Below are 27,012 nucleotides of genomic sequence, written 5' to 3'. Positions count from 1 at the left end.
GAAGAACAGTGTTTTTTTAACATTGCCAGAGGAAACAAAGTTACAGACACCACTGGAGCAATAGAGCAGCACACATTTTGCCTGACTTAAACTATTGTGCTTTGGAGCACGCAAAGGTTTACCGCAGGATGTAGCACCAATGTGAGACCTTAGCTGCAGAAGTGACAGGATATTTGTGAGGCTGATATTCCACTTTGAAGAGGAGAACATACTAAGCAGTTAATGTGTGATCAATTGGTAAATAAATCAACCAGCAACAGATTGAAGGAATTATTTTTAATGGAAGGACATAAAAATGTACTAGCTATCATGAAATTTTTTCATAATACCTTCATAATAATAAAATTGTTCATTTCAGTAGATTTTCCCATTTAACAAAAATATCCCAGATTGAAATGATGACCACCAAGTAATGTAAGTGTCCAGCCCAAAACAGAGAAATTATTTCATTTGCAAAGGTGGAAACTATCATGATTTTAGACAGTGGTGCCAAAGCATCTTTGCATAATTAGATTATATTTGTTTATTATGCAAATTCTGTGGTCCATTCTCACTACAGTTGCAGAACGCTCTGAGCTAGCAACTCAGTAATTAACACTAAATAATTTACCTCACTGTGGTTTTGAAAAACAAGCTGTGTAACCACAAGTCGGGATTATAGCAAACAATTTCTGATGTCATACATTTTTTTACTTGCCTTCTCTCTTCCATGCTGTTATCAAACCACTAGAGGTAAATAGTTTTTGAAACTTATGGACTTGCTCTGCTGCACAGCTGCTTCCCATAGGATTACATATCAGCAGTGCACAGGAGGTTGGGAACAAAAATCATTTAGTTCAAAAGCATTTTTAATACCTAAAGAACAAAAAATATATAGTTGAATATGAGTATGATTTGTGATGGCCTTTTATGAAGCATTGAATTAAAAGTGGGCAAATGAACAGACTAAGGATAATACATGGCCATGATGCAACTTGTCACCTCAATACATACTGCTTGTGCTTACTCTCTTTCCTGTAACACACATGAAGCAAGATAGATTTTTATGTCTTCTGTAAACTTTTTGCACAGCACATATTACACATATTATGATTACTGCACACAGTTGTACACATCTATACTTAATTCACAATAGTCATGCTGTTCTACCGCTAAACCATATATATATATATATATATATATATATATATATATATATATATATATATATATATATATATATATATATGGTTTAGCGGTAGAACAGCATGACTATTGTGAATTTTTTTTTTTTACCTGTACAGGTAATTCTATTTTTATCCTAATTATTTTGTTTATTAAATTATTTTTTCTCTTTTTATTATGCTAAAGTTTTATAATGACACATACAGTCAAAATAGATTTTACTCTGCATGTATGGTTGTATATGTGACAAATTTATTTGTTTTGTAATATATAATATAAAATTAATAATAAATGTGTTAATTAAATTAACTTGAATCTAGTAGTAGATACTAGAATTCTGCTTTTTTAATATTTTGCTTATTGATATTTTTCTTTTATATTTCCATGACTGATATTTAATAGGCACAGATATTTGAATGTTATAATGGTCAAAAGTTAGAAGAAACAAATATTAAATATGTCCATCTATCTTTAAGGCCACGGAAATCACAGACAAGTCTTGTGGGAAGGATTCACCATTCCCCAAGCACCCAGGCACTGAGCAGTGTTGCACTGTCCACGGAGATGAGAGGAAACTGTGTTTGGCCATGCTGCGTTATACAGCAGATGAACTCCCCTCCCTGCTGGAGCCCACATCGGAGGAGATCTGTACTCTGTATACTAAAGACCCCAGCAACTATTCTCTGAGGTAGGATGTGGGAAGCTCATGCATTGTGGCATAAGTAACCATTTACTTCTAACATAAATATCACAGTTACAGTATAACAGCACTATAACAAAATAATCAGGTCATATATTACACCATCAGATCCTTTGTGATTATTAACTATCTACAAACTGCCAAAATATGAGTGGATTTAAATAAGTGAGAAGGCTAACACGATTGAACAAGTTACTGAAAAAGTGAAGTTCTCTAAGCTTCAGGAGCTTGCATAAACTTGCATAAACTTGCATAAACTTGCATAAAAAAAGTTGTTTTTTTTTTTTTTTTAATATTACAACCTGCGATTGAAATGGATTTTAGGACACAAGTCAGAGAAGCAACCAAGAGGCCAAAGGTAAAATTGAACATGGTGCTACCACCTCCATACAGTCATACACCTCCATAAATTGAAAAGAAAGTACGCTCTCCTTCAGTTCTATGTTTTGTTTCGATCAGAGCCTTAAGCCTTGTGTTTATAAGGAGCTTTAAGCCTCATGTGGTCTTTACCAACTATTATAAACAAATAAATTTAGATGACTGCAAAAACACTTAACAGATTTATTTTGTATTGTGTCAACATTAAAAAAAAACAAGTGGGAAAAACAAGTACTCCTTATAATTCAGTAACCACCATTAATAATAAAAACTTTAGGTAGACATTTTTTGTAGAAGTTATCAGACAATTTTTTTTTTTTCTTTTGACATTCGGATGTCAGTTTGCTGGTGTGCTTGGGATCATTGTCCTGATGCATGACCCAATTACAGCCCAGCTTAAGCTGCTGGACAGATGGCCTCACATTTATCTCAAGAATATTCTGGTATAAAATATTCTGTGGCTGCAGATAAAGACCAAATCACCATCCATCCTCCAACATGCTTGACAATTGATATGGGGCGTTTGAGGCGATATGCTGTGCTTGTTTTTCCTGCCAAAAATGGCGATGTGCTTGATGACCAGACATCTCCACCTTCGTCTCATCAAGCTAAAGAATATTTTTCCTAAACATTTGTGGTTTGTTCATATACAATTTTACAAACCTAACTCATATTCTTTTTGGAAAGATGGGCTTTTCCTGAAGGTCACATGACGCAGCTCTTGGATATTTATTTATGTCTCTGAGCGTTAAACAACCAGACCTTGAACTGGTTTTGCTGGTCCTTGGAAGATTGGAAACTGTCTTGAAGGATCTCTACTTGTGAGTTTCCCAGATTGATGAACATCAACAAATACTTCTGAGAACATGTCTGATGTCCTTTCTACCTGGCTGGATGCAGACACACACCTGAGTGCTCAAGAACAACAAACTGCCAACATATCTGCTTTTAAAGAGGTAGAAAATTCCCAGTGCTTAACTATTCTTCAATTCTTTAGTAACACTTGCCATCAAATTACTCAACTAATGATAGGTAAAGGTCCTGATTATTTTCCCCACCTCGTTTCTGAATATTGGTTTACATTTTGTGGAAAATAAATTATATTTTATACATCTATTTTTAAGTCACCTGGGGTTATTGGTTTGTTTACAGCAGTTGGTGGAGACTGCACCACTGTTATTTAGGCTCTGATAAATAAAAACATAGAATTGTATAAGGATGCACTTTCTTTTTTGTCATTGAGTGGATGGTGTTCTAAGCGTGCCCAGCAGATTTGGGTTTTTGTGCTTTCAGATGGTCAGTTTTGGTCTCTCCAAACAAGAAAAAATAATTTTGCTTTTTTAATTTGCAGAGGCTCCAATACGCCTTTTGCAAAAAATAAATAAGATTTCAAATGGCTCATGACCCTTCCATAAAAACCCAGCTTTATGTAATGAATGACATATGAGCTGTGAATCTCCATGGCTTTTTTCCCAGATTGCTTTGCTAGCTCTTTGGTTTTCAGGTTTGTTCAGACATACTCACTGACAAACTCTGGGGTCTTCCATGAACAGGTGTATTTATGTTGAGTGCATGATGCATATTAAATGCACTCCATTCAGTGATCTAATCCCAGTGAACTCTATTTCAGGTTCAGATTATAATGCAACAAAATGTTAAAAGGTTAGTAGGTTAATGCCTATGCATTAATTAGCATGAAAATGACAGGGAGAGTTGCTATCTACTCTTCTCACTAACTGGCTTGTTCCCCTGCTCGCAGTTACAGTTAGTTTTTTCTTGTAGCTCAGTATACTGTAATATGTTTGTCTCACAGGGGTTCAATATCTATGGACAGACCCCAGTGGGTATTGCAGACAGTTAGCCTCCACAGAAAAACAGATAATGAAGAGCTGAGAATACCTGAGACTAAATATAAAATTAAGCATTTTTCATAGTTTAGCTAAATAGATCATTTAATCACTTATATTGTAAATATTTGTGACAGAATGTTCACTGCTTGCTTTCATAAGAAAGTTCAGCCGAAAGACTATAAGAACTGAAAAACTACTGAGAATAATGATAAGGTTGATAAGATGGACATGCAGTAATACACTTTATGGGTCCAATTATCTTCTGACAATATAACACTGGACAAAATCTGTCACATCATGGTATTACATCATTATATAACGTTAATGCTTGTGCCATAACACAGATATAAAGGCATAAAGGCCGCATAGCATCTTAGACACAGCAATCATTTAAACTTAACATTAAAGGTTACAAAAGTGGTGTTGGTTTATGTCAAATATATACTTTAAATGATATCTATGATATCAAGGATATCAAAGAATGACAGAAATTTTTTTCATGTACAAGGATGAACAACAACATTTCACACCAGCAGAAACTCAGAATCTCACCTAACATCACCACTGCTGAAAATATCCAGCCTCTCCAGCTGAGACAATAGCTAGTGTTATGTAGTTAGTGCTTGTTTATTCAGCACCTGTAATAGCAGGTAGTGTTATATTTTTGTAGTAGTCCTACGATATTTATTTTAGTCTGTGTATGTGTGGGTTGTGTATTCACTAGGCCTATGTTATTATCATATACTGCAGAACTGCATCATTAAAGTTCTTTGATTATGTATTTAACCTTTTGTGTAACTCTAACTCTAACTCTCATTTACTAGCAGGAAATAATTTATCGCATATTCGAGGTGGCTATGCAACGTGATGCAGAATGCAATGGATGATAGCTATGCTACACTTTTATAAGCTATTTAATTACCTCCAATGTCTGCATTCAGTTCTCAGCCCAGCACACTTAAAACATCTTTCCCACTAACAATATGCTAAACTAAGCATACTACTGTACCGTCTTGCAGCATCCTCAATACAAGGAAGTTCTTTATAAAAGATTGTTTTTATATTAAACAAAATAGGAGAATCTTTACTGCACTAGTAGCATTTCTGTACTAGCATGAAGGGACAGAGTATCCACTGAAATGTCCAGTCTCCAGGTGTTTAAAGTGCCTTCTTATTTAAGCCCTTAATTGTAATAGTGCCTTGTGGCCTGATCCTGTGCCTCCTTCAGAGCAAATCCTAATATCTCACTAACATTTAGTAAAATGTTATCCATACACCTTTCTCACCACTTCTCTTTCTACCTCCTACAAGTAGGCCCGATTAGTATCAATGTTGATATAGCAGGTCATTCTCAGCAAATGTGACAGGAGTTTTCTACAGTTTACTGTACATAGAGCTGGGTACTGTATGTAGAAAAAAGGATACTAGGATCTATAATGGGGCAAGGATGATGATGATGATGATGATGATGATGATGATGATGACGATGATGATGATGGGAGTTCTTGAGGTGCAACTCCCATCACCTGCAGCCTGACTGGGAGGAAGTTTTGGATCATTCGATAAGTATCCAAAGAAATTGTCACACTCTAAGAGCCTGGAAGAACTAACGAGGAACCAACAATGAACACTTCTTATCTTGGTGATACAAAGCAACATGCAGGACATAACAACTGTATTAACCATGAATCAGTTTGTGTGACACACTGAGAAAGCATATGTTGTAAGGACTGAGAAGAAAATCCTTGACTAGCCCTTGAAATCACTTGGCCTAAGAGCTTTTAGAAAATGGCATCCGCACTTATTCTTCGTAACGGTTCTTTATCACTTCCACATAATCCTGATGGAGGTCTGATGGGAATTCAATTCTATTTCAACAGTTTCTAATGATGATGTCGTAGGACATCATCTTCTTGTCAGTAGCCGTGCATGCAATCTTTTCTTCATGGTTGACAGGATATGTTTGGAAATATTTGCTCCACAAGTATGATGATATACCCTGTGTATAATATAATCAAATCCTGAATTGAAGCTGAATGAGATTTCATGATTTTTTTCATGTGGCTCCAGGGTCCCTAGTTCAATTCTTAGCTCAGGATATTATCTATGTGGAGTTTTACAATTTTCACCCAAATCCGTGTGGGTTTCTTCCAGGTACTGCAACAAAAGAACTTCCAGAAACTTTGTGTTTACCACAGAGACAACATGACTGTGGATGCCAATATGGGTCTGCATTTTTGACAGCCATTGGCCTGGTCATGTTTCAAATCCTGAAATCTTTTGAGGATTTTATTCTTTTTCATTTAGTTTTATTTATATATGTCATCTCACAGCTGCTACAAACTGCTATCTAGTGAACTTTCTGTGTCGGTGTGTTATTGACTTTGTACCAGACAGGAAATAGTGACTGAAGCTACACAGAGAAAATTCCTTCAAGGCTGAACATCCTAGAGCACTAAAAAATTTCCAGATGATACTGTAGCTTTTTCATCAGTATCAGACAGCATGATATGAACAGCTGTGCCTGCTACCAGAAACTGTATAAATGATTCTGGACATCAGGAGAGCATAATTTATTAATGAATAAATTATTATTAATAAAGGCACAAGTACCATCACAGATTTAGCTTGCAAAATTCATTATGACCACAATTGCAACTCCATCATCAAAAAAGTATTTCTAGATCGAGGGCTTACAACACATTCTAGTCATGAATCAGACTGCAAGAAAGATTTGCAGTGAATTGCCCTCCCTTAATGGCTATTAAAAGATCAGCTCGAAAAAGAGAACAGTCAAGAACAAATCACTCATGATTATCTTTACACTGTGCAGCTTTTCTTTTTTTAATTTAATGCATCCATGTGCAATGTCTGTCCATAGAAGTATATTTAACCTAACTAGCTAAGATGGCATTCTGAATTTAGGTGGGAATATGTGTTAGCATTTCATTGTATTGTTGCTGAAGTCCGGAGTTTGATTATTTGCATTAAAGGATTGTCTGTATAACTCAAAAGAGGGTTATGATGAAGCACTGGTGATTACTAAAAGCTAATCTGAAATAGACTGTGATTTATACATGGATCAATCTGAGCGACCATTTAATTGGCTTAGAGGTTAACACATTTGTGTCATACCTCTGAGGTTGAGGGTTCCGTTTGATTTGTGTGTGTGTGTGTATTTTGCATGTTCTCTTCGTTTTTGGGGGTACTCTGGTTTCCTACAGTAATCCAAAGACATTTGTTTTAGACTGATTTGTATCTCTTAATTCTTTGCAAATGTGTGTATGATAGGTTGTGACCCTGTTCAGGATGTCCCCTGCCTTGTGCCCCAAGTCCCCTGGGATAAGCTCCAAGCTCCCTGTGACCCTATATAGGATAAGCGGTATGGAAGATGGATGGATGGATGGAAGTTTTCAATTTTCCAATTACTTTTTCTTTTTTAAATCTTGTTACATATGAATCACAGAGAGAATGTCAAAAGATAAACACATATTACAGTAAGAGCAATCACAAAAAGCCATCACCCCAAATGAAAAAAATAAAATATATGATTCAGGGTGGGTTACAAGGGCATTCAGTAGATTTCAGTCGAGGGGAATTGCATTATAGAGCACTTATCCTCAAGGTACCACATACATCTGAGAAGACAGCTGACTGGTTTGAGAGAAACTTAACATAAATATGCAACTGGACATTTTACTTATTGCCAGCCCTGGTTTTCATGATCATTATAGAAAATATCGAATGATTTGGGAGTAGGTCTGAATTTGTAGAGAATGTATGTAACTATAGCCTATTTTCGCTAATGCTCTAATGATGTGCACAGTGCTGTTTGTTTGTGTGTGTGTGTGTGTGTGAGAGAGAGAGAGAGAGAGAGAGAGAGAGAGACTTTACACACATGTTTTGAGGTTGGAGATACACCAGTGCTTGTGTGTTGGTTGTTGACAGCAAACTCATATTAATCAAGCATAGCTGGAGTTCTCGAATGGTAGTTTGTGCTCCCCGCGGTTAGCCTAATGCCCTTCCATTATATATGTTCTAAAACCGACTTTGCATTGATAGTAGGGTCATCCTCTAGAGTTGCTTTTCTTTAGGAGGAATTGGAAAGCTTGTTGCCAGTGGCAACATGGATTGAGCCAATTTCTTGTGGAGAACCCGTTCCAGTCAGCCAGACATTTGCATTTAGCAGAAAATAAATGCTCAAACGGGACAATGAACATGTTGTGGTGGTTTGGGTGAGAGAAGGTTTGTGGTTTGCAGTGTCAGAATCAAAGCCCAGACTTTAATCCAACTGAATTATCTGTGTCCTGACCTGAAAAATTGCTACCCACCAACATTCGCCAACTAGTTTGCATTCAGGAATAGAACCCAAAAATCAAAGCCAAAAAACTAAGAAAAATCTTAGAATTGCTTCAAAAGTGATAGCTTACTGGTGATTTCATTAGACTTCTGTTTAGAAGGTTGTGAGTTCAAATCCCAGCCACTGCTGGGCACCTGAGTAAGGCTCTTAACCCTCAACTGCTCAGTTCTATAATTGAGATAAATTTAAGTTCCTCTGCATCAGAGCAAGATATTTCATGCTGAAAGGGTGAATTAAAGTTTTTTTTTAATCAAATATTCATCAAAGTACTTTATTTTATTTTATTTTATTTTATTTTATTTTATTTTATTTTATTTTATTTTATTTTATTTTATTTTATCAGACAGCATGATATGAACAGCTGTGCCTGCTACCAAAAACTGTATAAATGATTCTGGACATCAGGAGAGCATAATTTATTAATGAATAAATTATTATTAATAAAGGCACAAGTACCATCACAGATTTAGCTTGCAAACTTCATTATGACCACAATTGTAACTCCATCATCAAAAATGTATTTCTAGATCGAGGGCTTATAACACATTCTAGTCATGAATCAGACTGCAAGAAAGATTTGCAGTGAATTGCCCTCCCTTAATGGCTATTAAAAGATCAGCTCGAAAAAGAGAACAGTCAAGAACAAATCACTCATGATTATCTTTACACTGTGCAGCTTTTCTTTTTTTAATTTAATGCATCCATGTGCAATGTCTGTCCATGGAACCTAACTAGCTAAGATGGCATTCTGAATTTATGTGGGAAAATGTCTGTATCATTCAAAAGAGGGTTATGATGAAGCATTGGTGCTTACTAAAAGCTAATCAGAAATAGACTGTGATTTATACATGGATCAATCTGAGTGACCATTTAATTGGCTTAGAGGTTAACACATTTGTGTCATACCTGAGGATGAGGGGTTCACTTTAATGTACTTTGAGTACAGATACAGATAGTGTCACACCTCTAGGCCCAAGGAACTTGCACTTCACTGTATCATTAAAGTTCATCGGGGTTCATCTTTTATTTTCTCCATTCTAACAGGCAGATTGTTGCTTTTACACCAGTTCCCAAGATACTTCACCTCATCCCAGCATCCTGACTCATCATGAAATAATGTGTGGTGATAATGCCCACCAATCTTGTGTCATTTGTAAACTTGTTTAATGTGATTCATCATCAGAGGTGTGAAGAGCAGCAGCTTTGCAGGATGTCAGTGTTAACTTTTTTGCTGTTTGTTTTTTTAGGAGACAGACTCAGGCACAGCACACTCAGCTCTCTTGTCTGTCTCTGTTAGATTGTCGTTTCCAATGCTGAACTAAAGACAAACTTTCTCACACAGCTGCCCCTTCTTTTGTCCTCCTGACAGATTCTGATTACTTGGATCTAGCTTTCTGAAAGAGAATGATGGCCTACTACGGTTGAATGCAGACACTTCATGGCTCAGTCGTTGAATCTTACAAAGGGGTTACAAACCACAGGCACAGGCAAACAAGACCCTGTGTGCAGTTTATAAGCAAAGAACCACCAAATAGGGCTATAGTCAATATTACTGTCTAAGGCCAGTCCAAAACTGAGTCAAGTCAAAGTCAAAGAAGCTTTATTATCACTTCAACCATATATAGCTGATGCAGTACACAGTGAAGGGAAACAACGTTCCTCCTGGACCAGAGGAACAAAAACAAAGTACAGGTGACGCAGACAAACATAGAACTAAACTATTCCTACAAGGTGCATTGAGTCAGGGCTAAGTTGAGATGAAAATGAAAATGAGACCTACTCAATATCAAAACTGAAACCAATTTCAGGAATCAAATGCATCAATTTGTGCAGTGTGCTGAAGAAAACACAAAACCATATCTATTAAGCCGTTTCCAAGACATATCCAGGTACAAATGCTAAAAATTCCAGGACGTTTCCAGGTTCATACAGGAAACTTGAGACTAGATATGACTCTGAGATCAGATTTAAATATTATAGCTCCAAATATTATTTACAGCTTTTACAATTGTTACACACTACACTCAAGCTTCAGCAACAGAACACAAACAGAGCTAAAGAAACATACATATCAAAATCTATCCTAACTTTAGTTTCAAAATGAAAAAAAAAGAAAAAAGGTTTTATTCACAGTAAATGCTTTACTCTGGATACGGAGTTGCAGTGGATCCTGAGAAGAAGAAGTGTAAGGGGTGGGAATACATCCTGTATGAGAAGCTAATGTCTCGCAGTGTTCTTCTCTGTTTAAAACAAAAAATACACCCAGGCTGAAACAAAAGACAGCTTTAACTGCATGATGTGATGTATAAGCACACCACTGATTTCCTGTTCAGAAGCCTGTAAACTGCATGTTTATATTTATAAATACACACACCAGATATTACACTTTCCAACAATATATTAGCAATATGTGCATTGAGACATTGTTGACTGGTTGACTTTACACACACTGGTTGACTTTCCTCTCTCTCTCTCTCTCTCTCTCTCTCTCTCTCTCTCTCGCTCATTATTGCTGTTTCTCATGTGCTGTATCTCATTTCCGGCCCTTCCTTCTCCTCTCTTTTTTACATTTTAGGTTAAAAGGAAAATAGAATGATTAAAGGGAAAATAAAAATATTTCCCCCTGCCTTCACATATCATGTCTCTGCTTTTGCTATCATCGTGCAATGCCAGTTTTTTTTTTTTTTACCATCCACATGAAGCAGAATTTTAATGCTGGTATTTGGTTCAAGTAGTAGACTTCCAAAATCGATATAAAAAAAACACATTTATTTATTTATTAAATGCATCTGTAATTTTATCTTAAAGATAGCTGGTCCTGATACTTGTTCCATTAACTAATCACATTTATAATAAAATGTTCAGTACAGCACCCCAGATGAGCTGCTATCTCCATTTTCCACCTGCTTCCAAGTTAGAATCTTTTTTAATAACCAAGGCAGTCAGTGAAGAACATTCATCCAGTCTATATTTAGGTTTTGTTTTTTCATTAGAAAACAGTAACACATAAAAATGTTCTAAAAATAATAGTGGGAAAAGCGTAGCAGTTTGAGATGAATGTGCAGTGTGAACATTATGAGTCACAAAATCTGCCACCTCAACAGAAAATAGTTTGATATACTGATACTGTTGTGGCTCCCTGTGGTGTTTTATCTTATATATCCTAACCTTACCTTCTACAAAAAAAATATGCTGTTTTTCTGTAAAACACGGAGTACTGATGTGTAAGTGTTGCTGAAAAACAATTCATATGTGTTGCTGAAATGCCACGGGAAACATATAAGGGAGAATTCAATCACAGTTTTTTCATTACTATTATTTGGATAAGTCATACATGAGGGGAGATCACGGTGGCTTAGCAAGTTGCCTCACACCTTTGGGTATTGGGGTATCATTCCTGCCTCTACTCTGTGTGTGTGTAGATTGCATGTTCTCCATGTGCTTTGGGGGTTTCCTCCTGGTACTCCAATTTCCTCCCCAAGTCCAAAAACTATGTTCTAGGCTGATTGGCAACTCTAAATTGTTGTGTGTGTGTGTGTGTGTGTGTAAAATTGTGCCCTTTGATGGCATCCAGGGTGTTCCCTACCCTGTGCTCCAAGTCCCCTAAGATTCCCCCAGACCCTGTGTAGAAATTGATGGATTTTACATGGACAATTGAGGGCAGATTGTTTGGCTTCAATTTAAACAGAAGAAGACTTTCTGATTAGGAATGGTGGTAAATCAAGCTATTCATTTTATCTGGTGTAGTTACAGGATACCTGTGCAAAGTATGTACCTCTGAATAACATTATCCGGTTTTAATAACATTAATTTACTGTCCGGATTTTACATGAATGTCCCCTTTACAGAGATCTTCATCACCCATCACAGAAAAGTGCAAAGTGTACAAAGTGTACCATCACTGCTTTGATCCATGCAGTACCATGAGCATAAGGTGTATCTAAGTAGCATTTCAAGTTATTGTAAGTGTCAAAGGTGTAAAGACTCTCACATGTATTCAGTGTCATGTGCAGTGAATAGAATGTTTATTGACTTACCTTTGTTTGGCATGGTGGCTTAGTGGTTAGCACGTTTGCCTCACACCTCCAGCATCCAGGGTTAGAGTCTCACTCTCGCTCACACGCTGTGTGTGTGTGTGTGTGTGGTCCTTGTGCTTGGTGGGTTTCCTCCCACAGTCCAAAGACATGCTTCTAGGCTGATTGGAGTCTCTAAATTGCCTGTAGTGAGTGTGTGTGCCCTATGATGGGTTCAGGGTGTATCCTGCCATGATGCCTGAGATAGGCACATGCTCCCCATGACCTGAGGATAGATCAGACAAAGTATGACAAATTCTTTATATTTGACATTCAGGGATGTATTTTGAGTGCCAGATGCAAATGAATGTGTTTTGTTTATTTATTCATGAATAGCTATTCACTGCATTATGGGTTGATAATTTAATTACATTTAATTCAGAGAAAGAGCATTTAAAGCCTTTTAATGGAATTAATGAATCTCTACTTGTTCATTTCTACTTATTTATTTTTAAAAAAAATATGTATCACAAGGACGAAAAATATTTCTAATATAACTTTGTATTTTGCAATCTCTCCTTCATGAGAGCCATTAACACACACAAAAACCTCACTTAACATGCCCCCCTCCTCCCCCCACACACTCATCATGCACACATCATTTACAATTACTCAATGTAAATCCTCCGCAACACACCTGCACGCAACATCTACATGTAATGTAGCACCCTGTATTATAGTGAATCATGAATTCCGTTCCATATCATCCACATTGCAATGGAATGCTGCTGGTTACTGAATACATATGTATGTTGAGCGCTGCTGTTATCTACTCAATGTGCTGTGATTCTTCTCTGGTTATGAAAAGGCAGTGTATATACTTTCTAATTCACATTTCAATCTGCATCTGAGCAAACCAAAAAGAGTTTTCTTATGTATTGCATGTAGGATTGCTCTCTGTATAGAGTGTACAGTATGTGTACTGTATATTGCAGTAGCACTGCTGCTGCAAATCTTCAGCATTCCTGATCAGTCCTAAGCTAAATTGTATGTATATTCCCCCTATGTTTGTGTGGGTTTCCTCCAGGTACTCTGGTTAACATCCACCTCCCAACAACATGGCAGTAGATGGGCTGGAGATGGGCTGGCACTTCAAAATTGCACTTGGTGTGAAACAGTGTGTAAATGCATGTATGGATGGTACCCAACAATGGACTGGTATCCCATCCAAGGTGTATTCCTGCCTTATACTCATTGTTCCTGGGATAGAATCCACCAGTGGTGGACTGTCAGGGCCAGCATGGCCTTCTCTGCTGGCTTAAACAGCAGTGATCTGAATCACTGACTTGCATTTTAATATATTTAATATGAATGTGTATTAAATTATTCCCAACAGTCTATTCTCTACATATAGCTTTTCTCTTGGTTGCGCTGCTTCCAGTAGTGTATATTTATGATAAGAGTATTTATCCAATCATATTTCAACCAGTGACTGACATCATGTGTTGCCAGGGTGAAAGAAATCTGCCTTAAGGCCTTCAGAATCAGTGCAGGTGCCCATAGCTTAAAATAAGTGGCAAATTATTCCATTAACCAATCAGATTTCGAGTTGGCGTCAATGGGGCCATCTAGCAGGCATACGATTACATCAGCAATTTCCCGTACTTTGATTGGATAATTGGAGTAGTCAGAGGTAGTGAACCACACAAACTAAATAAAATATATATATTTTAACTCACAGTGGCTGACAGAGGAGAAGAAATCGATTTGGTGAAGGCCAGTGAAGGTCTAGGTTTGAAATGCACAGCCCGCCACTGGAATCCACCATAATCCTACTTAGGATAAAGTGTTTACTGAAGATTATTGAATGTGCATCAGAGTACATGAATCCTGAATTTAACTGAATTGAATCATTTGAATTTGTTTGATTCAATTCGTTCAAACACGGATATTTGTGATTTTACTTTTGTTGGCTTTATGCTTTATTCTATCCAAAGATCTGAAGATCTGTTTTTTTGCATTTCTCCCACCCAAAATATTCTTTATGCACATCATCTATCTCAGTCTTATTATAAACATTTGTAAATGTTTATGTTTGTCAACTGATTGTCTTTTCCATAGATCCATAGAGGTTTTATTTGAGTAGGAAAGAACATGTTGAAATTCACTTCACATAGCAGGCAAGCACAGGATACAAAAACAGCATAACAGCACAACTAATTAAATGGGAAATTCAAACTACATTCTTCAGCATCTGCAGCAATGGGATAAATTTGAAATGCCCATTATTCAAAGAGTTTATTCAAGGGTGTTGTCTAAATAAAGGTTCGGTGAAAAGATGGATTCATGTTTAATTTAAAAATTCAACTTTCGTGGTTTTTATTAATAGTTCATTTATATTTTTTCTTACTATTCTGCTATTTAATTTTGATTTGATTAAAAAAAAATCCCTACATTACCAAACAAGTTCATTTTTTTCCCAAAAGTGATGGCTATTCAAGAAGCAGGCACGGGTGAAAATTGCATCTGGGGTTGTAAGATCCCAATCAGATGTGTTATTCAGAGTTCAGGGCATGGTTTGAGTGAATACTACAATGGAGGGTGCATGCTATAACAAGCTACTGCATCCTTCAGAAAGTGTTTAATTGCTTTTTTGGTTCACAAATGAACCCATAAATTGACTCACTTACTCACTTACACACATACACACACACTTACATACCTATTTATTTACTTACTTGCTCATTTACCTACTTACTTTTCTGCTTTGTTGACTACGTTTTAATAATGAATCAAGAACTCCATTCACAAGAATCCCAGTGAAAATGCTGATATATTGCTGTTTATATTGTATTCACCACAGTCTTGGCAGAAAATTAATCTGACTTCATGAATGTATAAACCAAAAATTGAAGGTCGTGCATCTGGCCAAAAGTCTGGCCAAATGCGAAAGCACACAATTACCCAGGATGTCTTTGTATGCTATAGCTTTTAGATTTTTCCATTCACTTGAACTAAGGCTCAAACCTGTTCCAGCATGGCAATGACCCCTTATTAAACTGAACACTGATTGCACCCCAGGCCTCCACAACTAACATCACCTCACTAATGCTCTTATGGTTGAATGATCACAAATCTTCATAGCCATGCTCCAATATCTGGTGGAAGGCCTTGTGGAGGTTATAAGGTAACTTTGGAATGGAATGTTCAAGAAACACTTATTGATATGATGGTCTGCTATCCAAATATTTATTACTGATGATCTGTTGAACCGACTTAACTGTGCTTTTATCCAGAGATTTTTATAGTGAAGTTAATACTGGGCAGGACCAACCTCTCAGAACATCCTCAATTCTTCATGTTATTGATTCTTGGAAATGTTCTTGGAAATTTTTCTATAAGATTCTGGTGAATGTTGACACTTAACTGTGGCAGTTTTTCAGCTGAACATTTATGTTCCAAATCTCCTGTTCTGCCACATCCTAAAGCTACACTATCGGATTATCTGCTGGTTGGGGAAGACACTGAAGTACACTGAATTTATTGACATGTATATGGAACCAATCTGAGATGGCATTTGATTTGTGGCACGGTGCATTACTTACGAGAATTAACCAAATATTAAATTATAAAATGATAAAAATAAATGTGATGTATGTGGTTAGAAACAAGAATCAGATAGGATGTGCCATTCAGGTGATACCAGAATGAAATTAACCCTCCTGTTGTCCTTGGGGTCAAAGTTAACCTGTTTTCATGTTTTTATCAGAACTATATTGACTGTAAATTGACCATAATTGACAAAAAGAATTGTACAATATGTGATAATACTGTAAGTTTAAATAAAATGGGCAACAAAGAATTGGGTAATACTTTTAATTTATTTAATTTCATGCTTTATAAACATTTAAAGATGCAGGAGGCCAAAGGGGAGACGATACAAGGTTAAACAAACAAGAAAAAAATTCCCCGAAATATTACCCCACCCTCTGCAGCAGGCTGAACTATTGACACAGGGTAGGTTGAGTCTAAGAATTCATGTTGTTGATGCCCTACCCTACTGTCTGCATGTTGTAGTAGAATCTGAAATACATCTTCGGTTGTTTGTTTTTCCGTGAGCCTGTGCAGACTGCATCCTGAATCATTTCCGGTCTTTTTTTTTCTTCTGAACAACATGAATGTAAAGTGATGTGGTCTTGCACTCTTGTAGCCCATGCTGTGCTTCCTGATGTGCTTTTCTGCTCATCATTTAATGAGTTACCATAGCCTGTCTAACAACTCGAACTAATCCAGTCTTTTCTTACCTGACCTCTCTCAAAGGTCAGAGAAACCAGACATTTCCTGCTGCAGAATTGATGTTCACTGGATTTTTTTTTTTCTTTTTCACACAATTTTTCATGAACTCTGTAGACCATTGTGTGTGAAAATCCCAGGAGGTCAGCAGTTTCTGACATGCTTAAAGCAGCCTGACTCTAACAACCATGCAACAGATAAAGTCACTCCAGTCACATTTTCCACATTCTGAAGCTCTTGCCTCGTACCTTCATGATTTTATGCACTGCACTGCTGCAGTGTGAATGGATAATTGGGTAATTGCACAAATCAATAGGGGGTATTGGAGTTGCTAATAAAGTGGGAGAAGGAAAGCATGCATCAGGGTGCTGTGTGTGTGTGTGTGTGTGTGTGTGTGCGCGTCCCTGCCTTGCCCTGTGTTCTGGGGATTAGCTGCAGGTCCACTTTGCACAGTATAAAGTGCTTAGTAAAACTAGGGAGCTGAACTATAGACGAGACACATGGGTTTTCTTAGTTATTCTTAAATGATGTTAAAGCACTTTTTGCTTTTCATATACACTGAAACTTTAAAATGTTTGCAAGAGAACAAGCTGCACTTTCCCTCATTGTGTTTATGAGGAACTGAATTAAGTGGGTGTGAGTCATGTTTGCTTTTTGTGCTGTAGGCTTTGCTAAGACTGCTGAAAGTGCAGGTCCCCATATATTCTTTAAATTGATCTGATCTGCCCTGTAACTCATTTTTATACAAAATAAAAGTGTGTGTGCCAGATATCGGCTTACGCCTACCAAAATTAACAATACGCACAGGCATTATATAACACAGGCATTATATATAAGATATGCTTGCCTCTACCCACAAAACCCAATGTGAAAAACTGTGTTTATAAACCAACAACATAAAAAGGACACAGGAACATAAGTGTATTTATACAGGACTCTTTACAGTACATTGAACAATTGTCTCAATCGGTTGTGACGTAAGCCAGTTGGAGCTGTTCTGCCAAACATGAGGCTCTCTTTTTTTAAACTAGAAGAAAGAAATATATTGGACTTGACTTATATTGAATTGACAGGAATTTTAAAACATTCAGTCACAGATCCCTTTGGCAGATATCTGGTATGGTTTAACACAGATCATGTAGCTGTAAGCAAGCGTTAATATGTTACTTGAACAGGTTGGGACCCAGAAGAGAATACATACATACACAAAACAGATTAAACACACAAAATAAAATACACACACCATAAGCAATTGGATGGGTGAAGTTTGTTTCCCACACTATCTTTTTAGCAAACATAAGCCAGCTAGCTCAGCACCAATCCCGGAGCCACACAAAGAACAGCAGAGAGTGTGTCTGTTCAAACCACAGGTCTGTTTTAATAAGATTATGCTGCCGGATTAATGCAGAACATCCACTTTATCCCCTGTTGTTACAGCTTGTCTTTCAGCTGGTTATTAGCCAGCTAATTAATATGAATTAATGTTATAAGCCAACTAGTGAATATTAGCCAGCTGTCTCAGAAACAAACCCGGTCTCTCAGGAAGTGTGAGAAACCCACTCCACATGACTAAATTAGTGTGTGAGATTAATGACAAGCTCTTTGTTAATCAAGAGCTTTTCTTCATTAATCTATTGATTTAAAACCTCCAGTCAAATCCGGTTGTTCCGCAAGGATGATAGATGAGTTACTGTTACAGTCACATTAGGGTGAATAAAAAGGACATGACAATAAGGACAGCATATAATTACATCCACAGATAGATAGGCTGGATTATACATGCATAACACAGTATTATGTGGCAGCGCATGGCTGGTGTGATTGCTGTGACATCCTATTTATTATGTAGTGTGCACTTTGGGACAGAGCTCTGAATTCTTACTGAATGTGTATTACGTGTCTCTCACATTCAACAGATCAATTCACATAATGGCACATGGACACAGAATAACCCACGTTACAAAATGCATTTTTCTACAACCGAGAGTGAAACTCACCCTTCAACCTTCATCAGCTTGAAATGGAATCAAAGCAGAATTGATTTTACACAGACAGCAAAGCTTTTCTTTTCTATCTGCTTCCTGGATGTAGTACTGGTTTATTACCTCATGTTCCAAATGGCTTAAACACATGTTCATTTTTTTTTTTTTTTTTACATATACACACTTAAAAATAAAGCGCTTGGTCAACAAAAAAAAAGCATTTAAGGCAATTAAGGCAGCAGCTTTTTGTGCTAGGTCAACTGTTGGAAGTTTTGTTTTGTACACTCAACTGGACAAACAAAGGGAGAGTGAACTTCTAAATAACTAATAATAGTAAATAATAATTATTAGGAGTTTAAGTACTTGGGGTCAACAGTCCAGGGTAATGGAGAGTGTGGGAAAGAGGTAAAGAAGCGAGTGCAGGCAGGCTGGAATGGGTGGAGAAAGGTGTCTTGTGTGATAGAAAAATACCAGCGAGAATCAAGGGGAAGGTGTACAGGACAGTGGTGAGACCGGCCATGCTGTATGGTTTAGAGACAGTGTCACTGAGGAAGAGACAGGAGTCAGAGCTGGAGGTAGCAGAGCTAAAGATGTTGAGGTTCTCTTTGGGAGTGACGAGGTTGGACAGGATTAGGAACGAGTACATCAGAGGGATGTTACAAGTTATGGAGGCCAGATTAAGATGGTTTGGACATGTACAGAGGAGGGAGAGTGAGTATATTGGTAGGAGAATGTTGGACATGGAGCTGCCAGGCAGGAGGCAAAGAGGAAGGCCAAAGAGGAGGTATATGGATGTAATAAATGAGGATATGAAGCTAGTGGGTGCAAGTGTTGAGGATGCAGAAGATAGGGATAGGTGGAGAGAGATGATAGGATTGGAGTAATGCTAAATGAGCTTCAAATATGTATGATTATACCTGTGCATCATTAGCCAATGCCACATACAGTATCTTTGACAAATTATAAGCTTTTCAACAAAAGAGTAATTTTCATTCTATAGCACACAATGCAAATCCATGTTAATATATTAAATGAAAATGGTTGTTTCATCCCCTTTCAATATACTGCTTAAAACATTAGGTTTAAATAAGTGAGTGTTTGTCTTTTTGCTACAGCGACATTTCAAGGGTAGACTTCCTTGTCTACAATGCAATGTTTTATCAGCTTACCAACAGAATACTCAGACAATGGAAATCATTTTTAAGCATGTAATTTCCCATTTGCATGCAACAATAGATACAGTGAAGCTGCTGTCAGTCTGTCGCAAATTTATGAAAAGCTAGCTGATTAGCAGGTGTCTACACCCACAGGCATCACAGCCACAAATCGGGGCAGAGAACCTGCCCAGGCATGAGAAGTTAGTGGGATATTCAGACAAATGTGTCATGAAATTGAGTTGTCAATCAAATTTAATTAAGTTACCACTTAAATGAAATTTTGTAATGATGTGAGTAATGTGTTAAAACACTACTTATCTTTTATGTCACTTGATTTTATTTATTTATTTATTTAATTAATTTAATTTAATTTAATCACTACATGATTTTTTATCATGTACTAAAAGTAAATTAGAAACATGAGCAATTCTATTCATTCCCAGGGTCTGATGGCTAGTTGGACAGATGTCAGGTTTAATGACAGATGGACACATATTAGCGTTTATAGTTTTTGCTTATTATTTGTGGTCATTATTATCTAGAAACAGTTCCTTTATACCTGTCCGAAGGGCCTTGTGTTTAGCAGCCCATTGGTATTTACTGAGTTAAGAACAGACACCCAATGATGACACACAATATATAATAAACCAACCTGCACAAATGACATCATTTGAACTGATTCGTGAGTTTTCCTTTGAGTTTCCACATTACACATTTGCCCTAGTAGTAAATAATAAATTCACTTTCTCTCCTTGCTTGGTAGGTACGTATACGAGTTTTCTCGGAGACACACGACGATCCCAGCAGGTTTTGTTCTCAACGTGACCCAAAGTCACATGAGGATGGCAGAGAATTGCTGTAAGCCCACTGTATCAAAGTCCTGCTTTTTCAAAGAGGTACTGTAAAAATTGACTCGTTTATTTTCTTTCCCTCATTGGTTTCTATGAAATGTCCAGAAGAAAATGGTCCTAATAGGCAGCAATTCTGTTTTTATTTTTTATTTTTTAATAGTACAACACTATTTTAGCCATTATTATATACAGAAGGCAAGGACAGCATCATGAATACACGCTTGTTAACGATGATATGATGCTGTATACAGTAATGCTATGGGAACGTTTTGTTCTGGCCAGTAAACAAACTCAACTATTACAAGCTCGGCTATCATATATGTCATGTTATTATTATTTTAAAAATATTATTATTATTATTATTATTATTATTATTATTATTATTATTATTATTATTATTATTTACAATTTGTAGTAGTATATTTTAATTAGTTTGATATTTTATGACAATTTTATATTTTATTTTATTTTATTTAGTTTTGGTTATACCTACAAGTATTGTTACATTGTTACTGAATTTTTTAAAAAATTCATATGTATTGAATGTTCATATAATGCTAATAGAAGGTCAAAGTTAACCAACCACCACACTTTTTTGCTCTTCCTGAATTTGGATTCCGATGGTACTGTATTAAAGAAAGCCTATAACTGTACAGCTGTTGCAGTAACTGTGCAGCTGTATAATTATATAGCAGTTGTAGGTCAAATGAAATACATCCAGGTTCTTGCTTGAGGCCTGACAAAATGGTATGATAACACAAATCATCCATGAAACACACTGACAAAGCAATAGGCATACATTTGTGAATGATCATGCACATGACTTTCACCTTTCCTAACTGAAGAGGATTCATGAAGTTCAAAACGCCACGCAACTGCTCAGGTGGGATGTGCAGCTGGAATGAATTGCCGGAGGATATGAATGTATATGTAAACACTTCTCACCTCAATGAAATGAGCAATTAACTGAAAATGTTTGAGTAATTGATTCAAAAAGCCATAGAATATTTATGTCCTGTGGGCTGAACTTTCTGTGCACTCTCACAGGAGACTCTGTTTTTTCTCGTTGAACAAAGCTATATTATTAATTCCAGCATTGCTTATGTTTTACTCTGATATCACACAGCATGAGTAACAGGGTATCTAAAATCAGCATCTGGGGAAATTAGTATGTTTTTTTGTGATAATTTACAGAGAATTTTAAGATTGAGACGTTGCGTTTAATATCTTTTTATGCTTTATGATCACATACATTAGGAAAAGTTTGGCAATTACCCTATAAGCAAAAAAACATACAGTTCTGAATTATGGTGTTTATGACATTATGACATCAATAATGACACCATCCTCACACTAATTTATGCTAGAGGAATAAACAACTCATTCTATAGGCTATAATCAAGTGATTTTTTGTGAAAAGAAACCGTGTAATAGGTGATAGCTGAGAGTCAACGACACATGATCACCCAGCATGAAGCCTAACAGCTTGTTCTGCACAATTTAAGACACTGGTTTTCTTAAGCTACATCTCAGACACCACACTAAAAACATGGAAATAACTACAATTTTTTAGGCACTTTTGCTTTTTTAGTGTTTGTATGTGAAAAGAATATTTCTACTTTTATGTATTATCCACTTCATAATCATTCTCCATTATATATAATCAAATCCCATAATACGTTTCTTCCAAACATTGCAATATCTCTTACAATAGAAATTGTTCTGTTCATCATACACTTACTAGAAAAACTATCTGCACTTGCACTTTTTATGGAAATCAAACAGACGTCCTTCAGAAAGTTTTGCTAAAATCAACAGGATCTTAGATAAGGCACTGATTAAACTAGTCCAATCTGGCAACCCTGTAATTAAATGTCTGTTGCTCATCGTTTACTGAAAGTCAGTGGCACTTGTTGCTGTTCCACTTTTGACCACTAGGTCATAGATGTACCACATCAACAAGAAAGGAAAATAGGATCAGTCATTCATGTAGCATAATGTTTGACATGAGTGAGGATTAACTGAAGCTCTTGACTTGTATCTGCTGGTATATTTATTACAGTGGGAGGTCAGTCCCACCTGCAGATTTAGACATCTAGTAATCTTTCTCCATATTGACCTGTCAGTCTTGTCATCCTTTTCTACTCCTAATTTTGTGTTTACTTGTTTAATTTATCTCTTACTATCCCCCATTACTCACGGATAAGGGAATATAGTGCTCTTTTATTAAATTTAAGGAGAGTGCAGTGTTCAAAAGAGTGGTCTTGTACTGGATGGGGTGGTGCAGAAAAGCTGGGGCTTGTGAGTTAGGCAAGGAGGTGGCGCTGAGCAGCGATGAGTCAGGCCCAGGAGCATGTCAAGAGGCTCAGCAGACATGGGAGCATTCTCAGTGTGATCCTCGATGGAATCTGTTGCAAGAAAGAGAACATGTAGGTCAATACCCAGGGAACTCACTCTTACCTCCCCTGCCCTATTGAGACTCATTCTGTCTGCCCATCTCCTGCTGGAGGGTGAGGAGTTAAAGTGGTGCTTTTGATGGGTCTGCTGCAGTTTGCCCCACTTCAATGTCAATTTAGAGTTGCTACTTTTATTGAGTTCAGCCAGCATCCTTAGAGTAACAATCAGTAATCAAAGTCCACCTACATTGTCCAACATCTGGAAGGTGAGAGAGCACCAACAAAATCCTCCTTGCAGGCACATCATTTCACTGCCCACGGGCAAGAACATAACTTTTAGTACTGTGTTAAAATCAGCTTTATTCCCCATATGGCCTTGCTTACCTTTATATTAGAAACTCTACATTGTGACTTTTGTATTATGTCTCATACAAATGTTGTAAAATGAGGAAATCCCTTTGCCAGAGCAGTAGCCAGCAGCAACAGCAAAAGAATTATTGCTACCCTTGATTGATTTCATTTCCTACTGCATAATGAAATGAATAGGTTGATTGCATTTGATACTTGTTCTGCCTTCTAAATAGAGAGAATAGAGACGGTATTTATTTATTTCCCATTCCACTTTTAAAATATCAGTGTGATCTCTGATCAGTATCTGCTATCCTCAAACAAAGATGTCCTAATCATTTTACAACCCCAGTCACATTCAGTTTGCACCTTATTTCATTTTTCATTTACACTTTTAAGACATTTTAGATCCCTTTATCCAGAATATCTTACAGATATCCGAATAATGCTTTATTCTTCATGTCCTCCACTTAAAGTTCTACTTGTAAAAGTGGATAATATTTGTTTGGTACCCATGGACATGGTCAAATTTGGGTCTTTCTACTATATTAAGGTCTGGGAACTATGTAGTTCTTTTCCTGTACTGAAATACAATATGTTACTCTATCGTGTGTATGTTAACTACAATTCAGCAAGTTCTACCTTTATCAAATCCGGGTAAATGTGACAAATGAGAAAGAAATTGCATTATAAGATTAACTTTCCTAATCTGAAAAAGCAACTACTAGTTTAATATTAATTTGCATTTAATTAAATATATAATAAATACAAAAATAAGAGCTAGTTTAAGTGTTTCAGGAAGAGGTAGGTCTTCATCCGTCATTTGAAGACAGCCAGGGACTCAGCTGTACGGACATCTAGGGGAAGTTCATTCCACCACCAAGGTGCCAGAACAGAAAAAGAGTCATCAGGTATACCTACCTCTTACCGTGAGAGATGGTGGGACCAGTTAAGCAGTGCTAGTAGATTGGAGATAGCATGATGCAGTGTGAGGAGTAATAATAGCTTTGAGGTAAGAGAGTGCTGGTCCATTGTGGGCTTCTGTAGGCAAGCATATGTGCTTTGAATCTGACGAATACAACTACCGGAAGCTTGTGGAGTGTAGAAACAATCACTGTTCTTTCATCAGGGCTGAAATAATCTCTGATTAATATGATTAGATATGTTTTGTTGGCTGAATGTCCCATTTTTTCAAATTAGTATTAGTTTGTCATGTCTAAAATGAAAGCGACTACACAGACTATTGTGGATAATTTGACAGCTGGTTCACATCCAGCAAACTGATCAAATCATGACATTGACTGCATTAGGAAAGCACAACTAGCTCATAAGTTAGCAATTCACACTTATTCTGTATATAGGCTAACTCTTAATACTGTATATCAAGCTTATGCTTAATATATTTGTTCTTTATTTACCTAAAGTGATCTTTGCAGGCAGAAAGCACAGCCAACGTTATAAAGTAAACAAAAACCTCTGATTCTATTTCTTTATGTTTAATTCAAATAGATATGTCAAAGTATGCTAAAGGCGGAGCCCTTTAGGATATGCGAAGAAACAATTTAATGTATATGTGACAAATAAAGGCTACTTAAATATGAGCAGCTACGAGTCTACAGGATAAACCTTCCTACAATTTGCCACATAGAGAAGCCCTTGTTAACTAAAATATGAACATTAGTGTCTTGGTGGTGGTTTTACATGATTTATGAATATATTTACTGTGAGCAGACAAGTCCTTAATCTGTCAGAAGATGATAACAGTCCATAATCTGTCTGCATCTAGACCTTACAATAACTAATGTACCATGCAGTATGTTAATGCAAGACATGCAATCAATATGCAACAACAGACATGGTAACATACACAGTGATTCTATTATCTATTACAGATATAATTATCTGTAATAATTAAAATAATTAACCCTTAAGACAGAACATGGTGATAGCGATGCGGAAGGCGGTAGAGATGGCGATAGTTGCAGTGAATGCTTTTCATTAAAATGTGGCAAAAACAAACAAAAATTCCATGTGTGTTCAAGGTTGAGGACAGGCATAAGGTCATGATGAACAATCAAAGATCAAATCACATGGTAAATAATCTAGAATGAAAACCATGAACCACAATCTGAGTTAAGGATTGGTATGGCAGTCGTGAAACAGAGCTGAGCCGTGTAGATGAGTGTGCTTATAAAAGACGTATAATGTTGGGGTGACACCGCCTGGAGTGGGGAGTGAACTGGGATCTCAGTGGTAGCCATGATCACCTGCATGCAGATTATCTGACTCACAAGCAGGATAAATTAAAAGCGCTGCTTGATGAACATGACAAAAACAAGACTTACACAGAACACTGAACAAATACAACGTGAGTAACAAAACGTAACAATAACACGGGAACCTGGAAACACAATGGTGTATGACTGAACAACAAACATGTCTGTCGAAGTCAGATACAAAAGGGATTTTATATATAGAACAAATATTAGGGTAAATGAGGAATTGGTGACATGGTGGGAAAGCCGATCAATAGGAAGGGCATGGCACAAAACACATGGGGAATACAGAAACAAAGAGCAGGTTATGGTGAATCGCCTACCAGCACCCCCTCTGCTGGTCTGGCAGGGAACTGTCCCAGTAGCTCCTGAGACGAGAGTGATAGTGTCTAGAGGTGTGCAATTAGTAATGTGGCGATCATGAACGTGACACTGAGCATAATGTGTGGTTGCAGGCCTCTGAGTCCATGGGTTCTTGTAGTTGGTGGTGTATTGTGGGATACGGAGTTTGATGGTGATTCATAACATAGTGAAGGGCACAAAGCCTTTATTATCACCACACATACAATACAGCACAGTGGAATTTCTTACTTTTCTTCACATCCCTGGAGCAGGGAGGGTTACAGGCCTTGCTCAATTTGCCCAACAGTTGAGCTCGGTGGTGCTGGGGCTTGAACCATCAGCCTCCGATCAACATCCCAGAGCTTTAACCACTTGAAATACTAGTAGTGATGTAGGCGATGATGAGTCTTGGAGATGCTGGTAATGATAAATGAGAATAACAAAAAAATGTTTTCTGTTTGCAGAGGTTTCAAGAGAGGAGCTTGGCCATTTTCCTGAAGTTTCTGTCCAACATGTGCAACAATGAAGTGAATCTAAGATCTCACAAAACTGGGTAAAGTTTAATAACAAAAATGCCACTGGAGCATTTGGTCCTCTGAAGCTCTAATAATACTTCAATAATGCTTCAATATTTCTGTTAATTTATCTAAAAAAAACTGCTGCAATATTTATTTAATATATCTTTATATGGAGACAAAATATGTTTCAAATTGGCCGATAAGAATGTTAATATAATGTTAATGTTCACCTAAAAAGTAATTTATCACAGAATGTCACTGAATTTGCTGCTTAGCTCTGTTTTAGCAATATTCACGTTAATTCCCAATTCAAATATGTACACATTTGTTTTGCTTTTGCTGTTACTGCTAAATGTTCTACTGTTTAAGAATAATAATGAAGAC

At 36.8% G+C, this 27,012-nt stretch overlaps 1 protein-coding gene across 1 annotated transcript in view; it reads left to right on the top strand.

Annotated features, from left to right (window-relative positions):
- Positions 1–27,012, top strand: part of gc (GC vitamin D binding protein) — a 44,701-nt gene that overhangs the window by 5,005 nt on the left and 12,684 nt on the right. Inside the window, exons 4-6 of the mRNA XM_058374325.1 lie at positions 1,641–1,852; positions 20,661–20,793; positions 26,575–26,663. Of these exons, the coding sequence (XP_058230308.1) occupies positions 1,641–1,852; positions 20,661–20,793; positions 26,575–26,663 (434 nt within the window). The remainder of the gene's footprint in view (positions 1–1,640; positions 1,853–20,660; positions 20,794–26,574; positions 26,664–27,012) is intronic.

The sequence above is a fragment of the Hemibagrus wyckioides genome, linkage group LG22 (genome assembly GCF_019097595.1).
Source record: "Hemibagrus wyckioides isolate EC202008001 linkage group LG22, SWU_Hwy_1.0, whole genome shotgun sequence".
NCBI lineage: Eukaryota > Metazoa > Chordata > Actinopteri > Siluriformes > Bagridae > Hemibagrus > Hemibagrus wyckioides.
The sequence above is the reverse complement of the archived record's forward strand: the minus strand, read 5'-3'. Positions and strand labels throughout refer to the sequence as shown.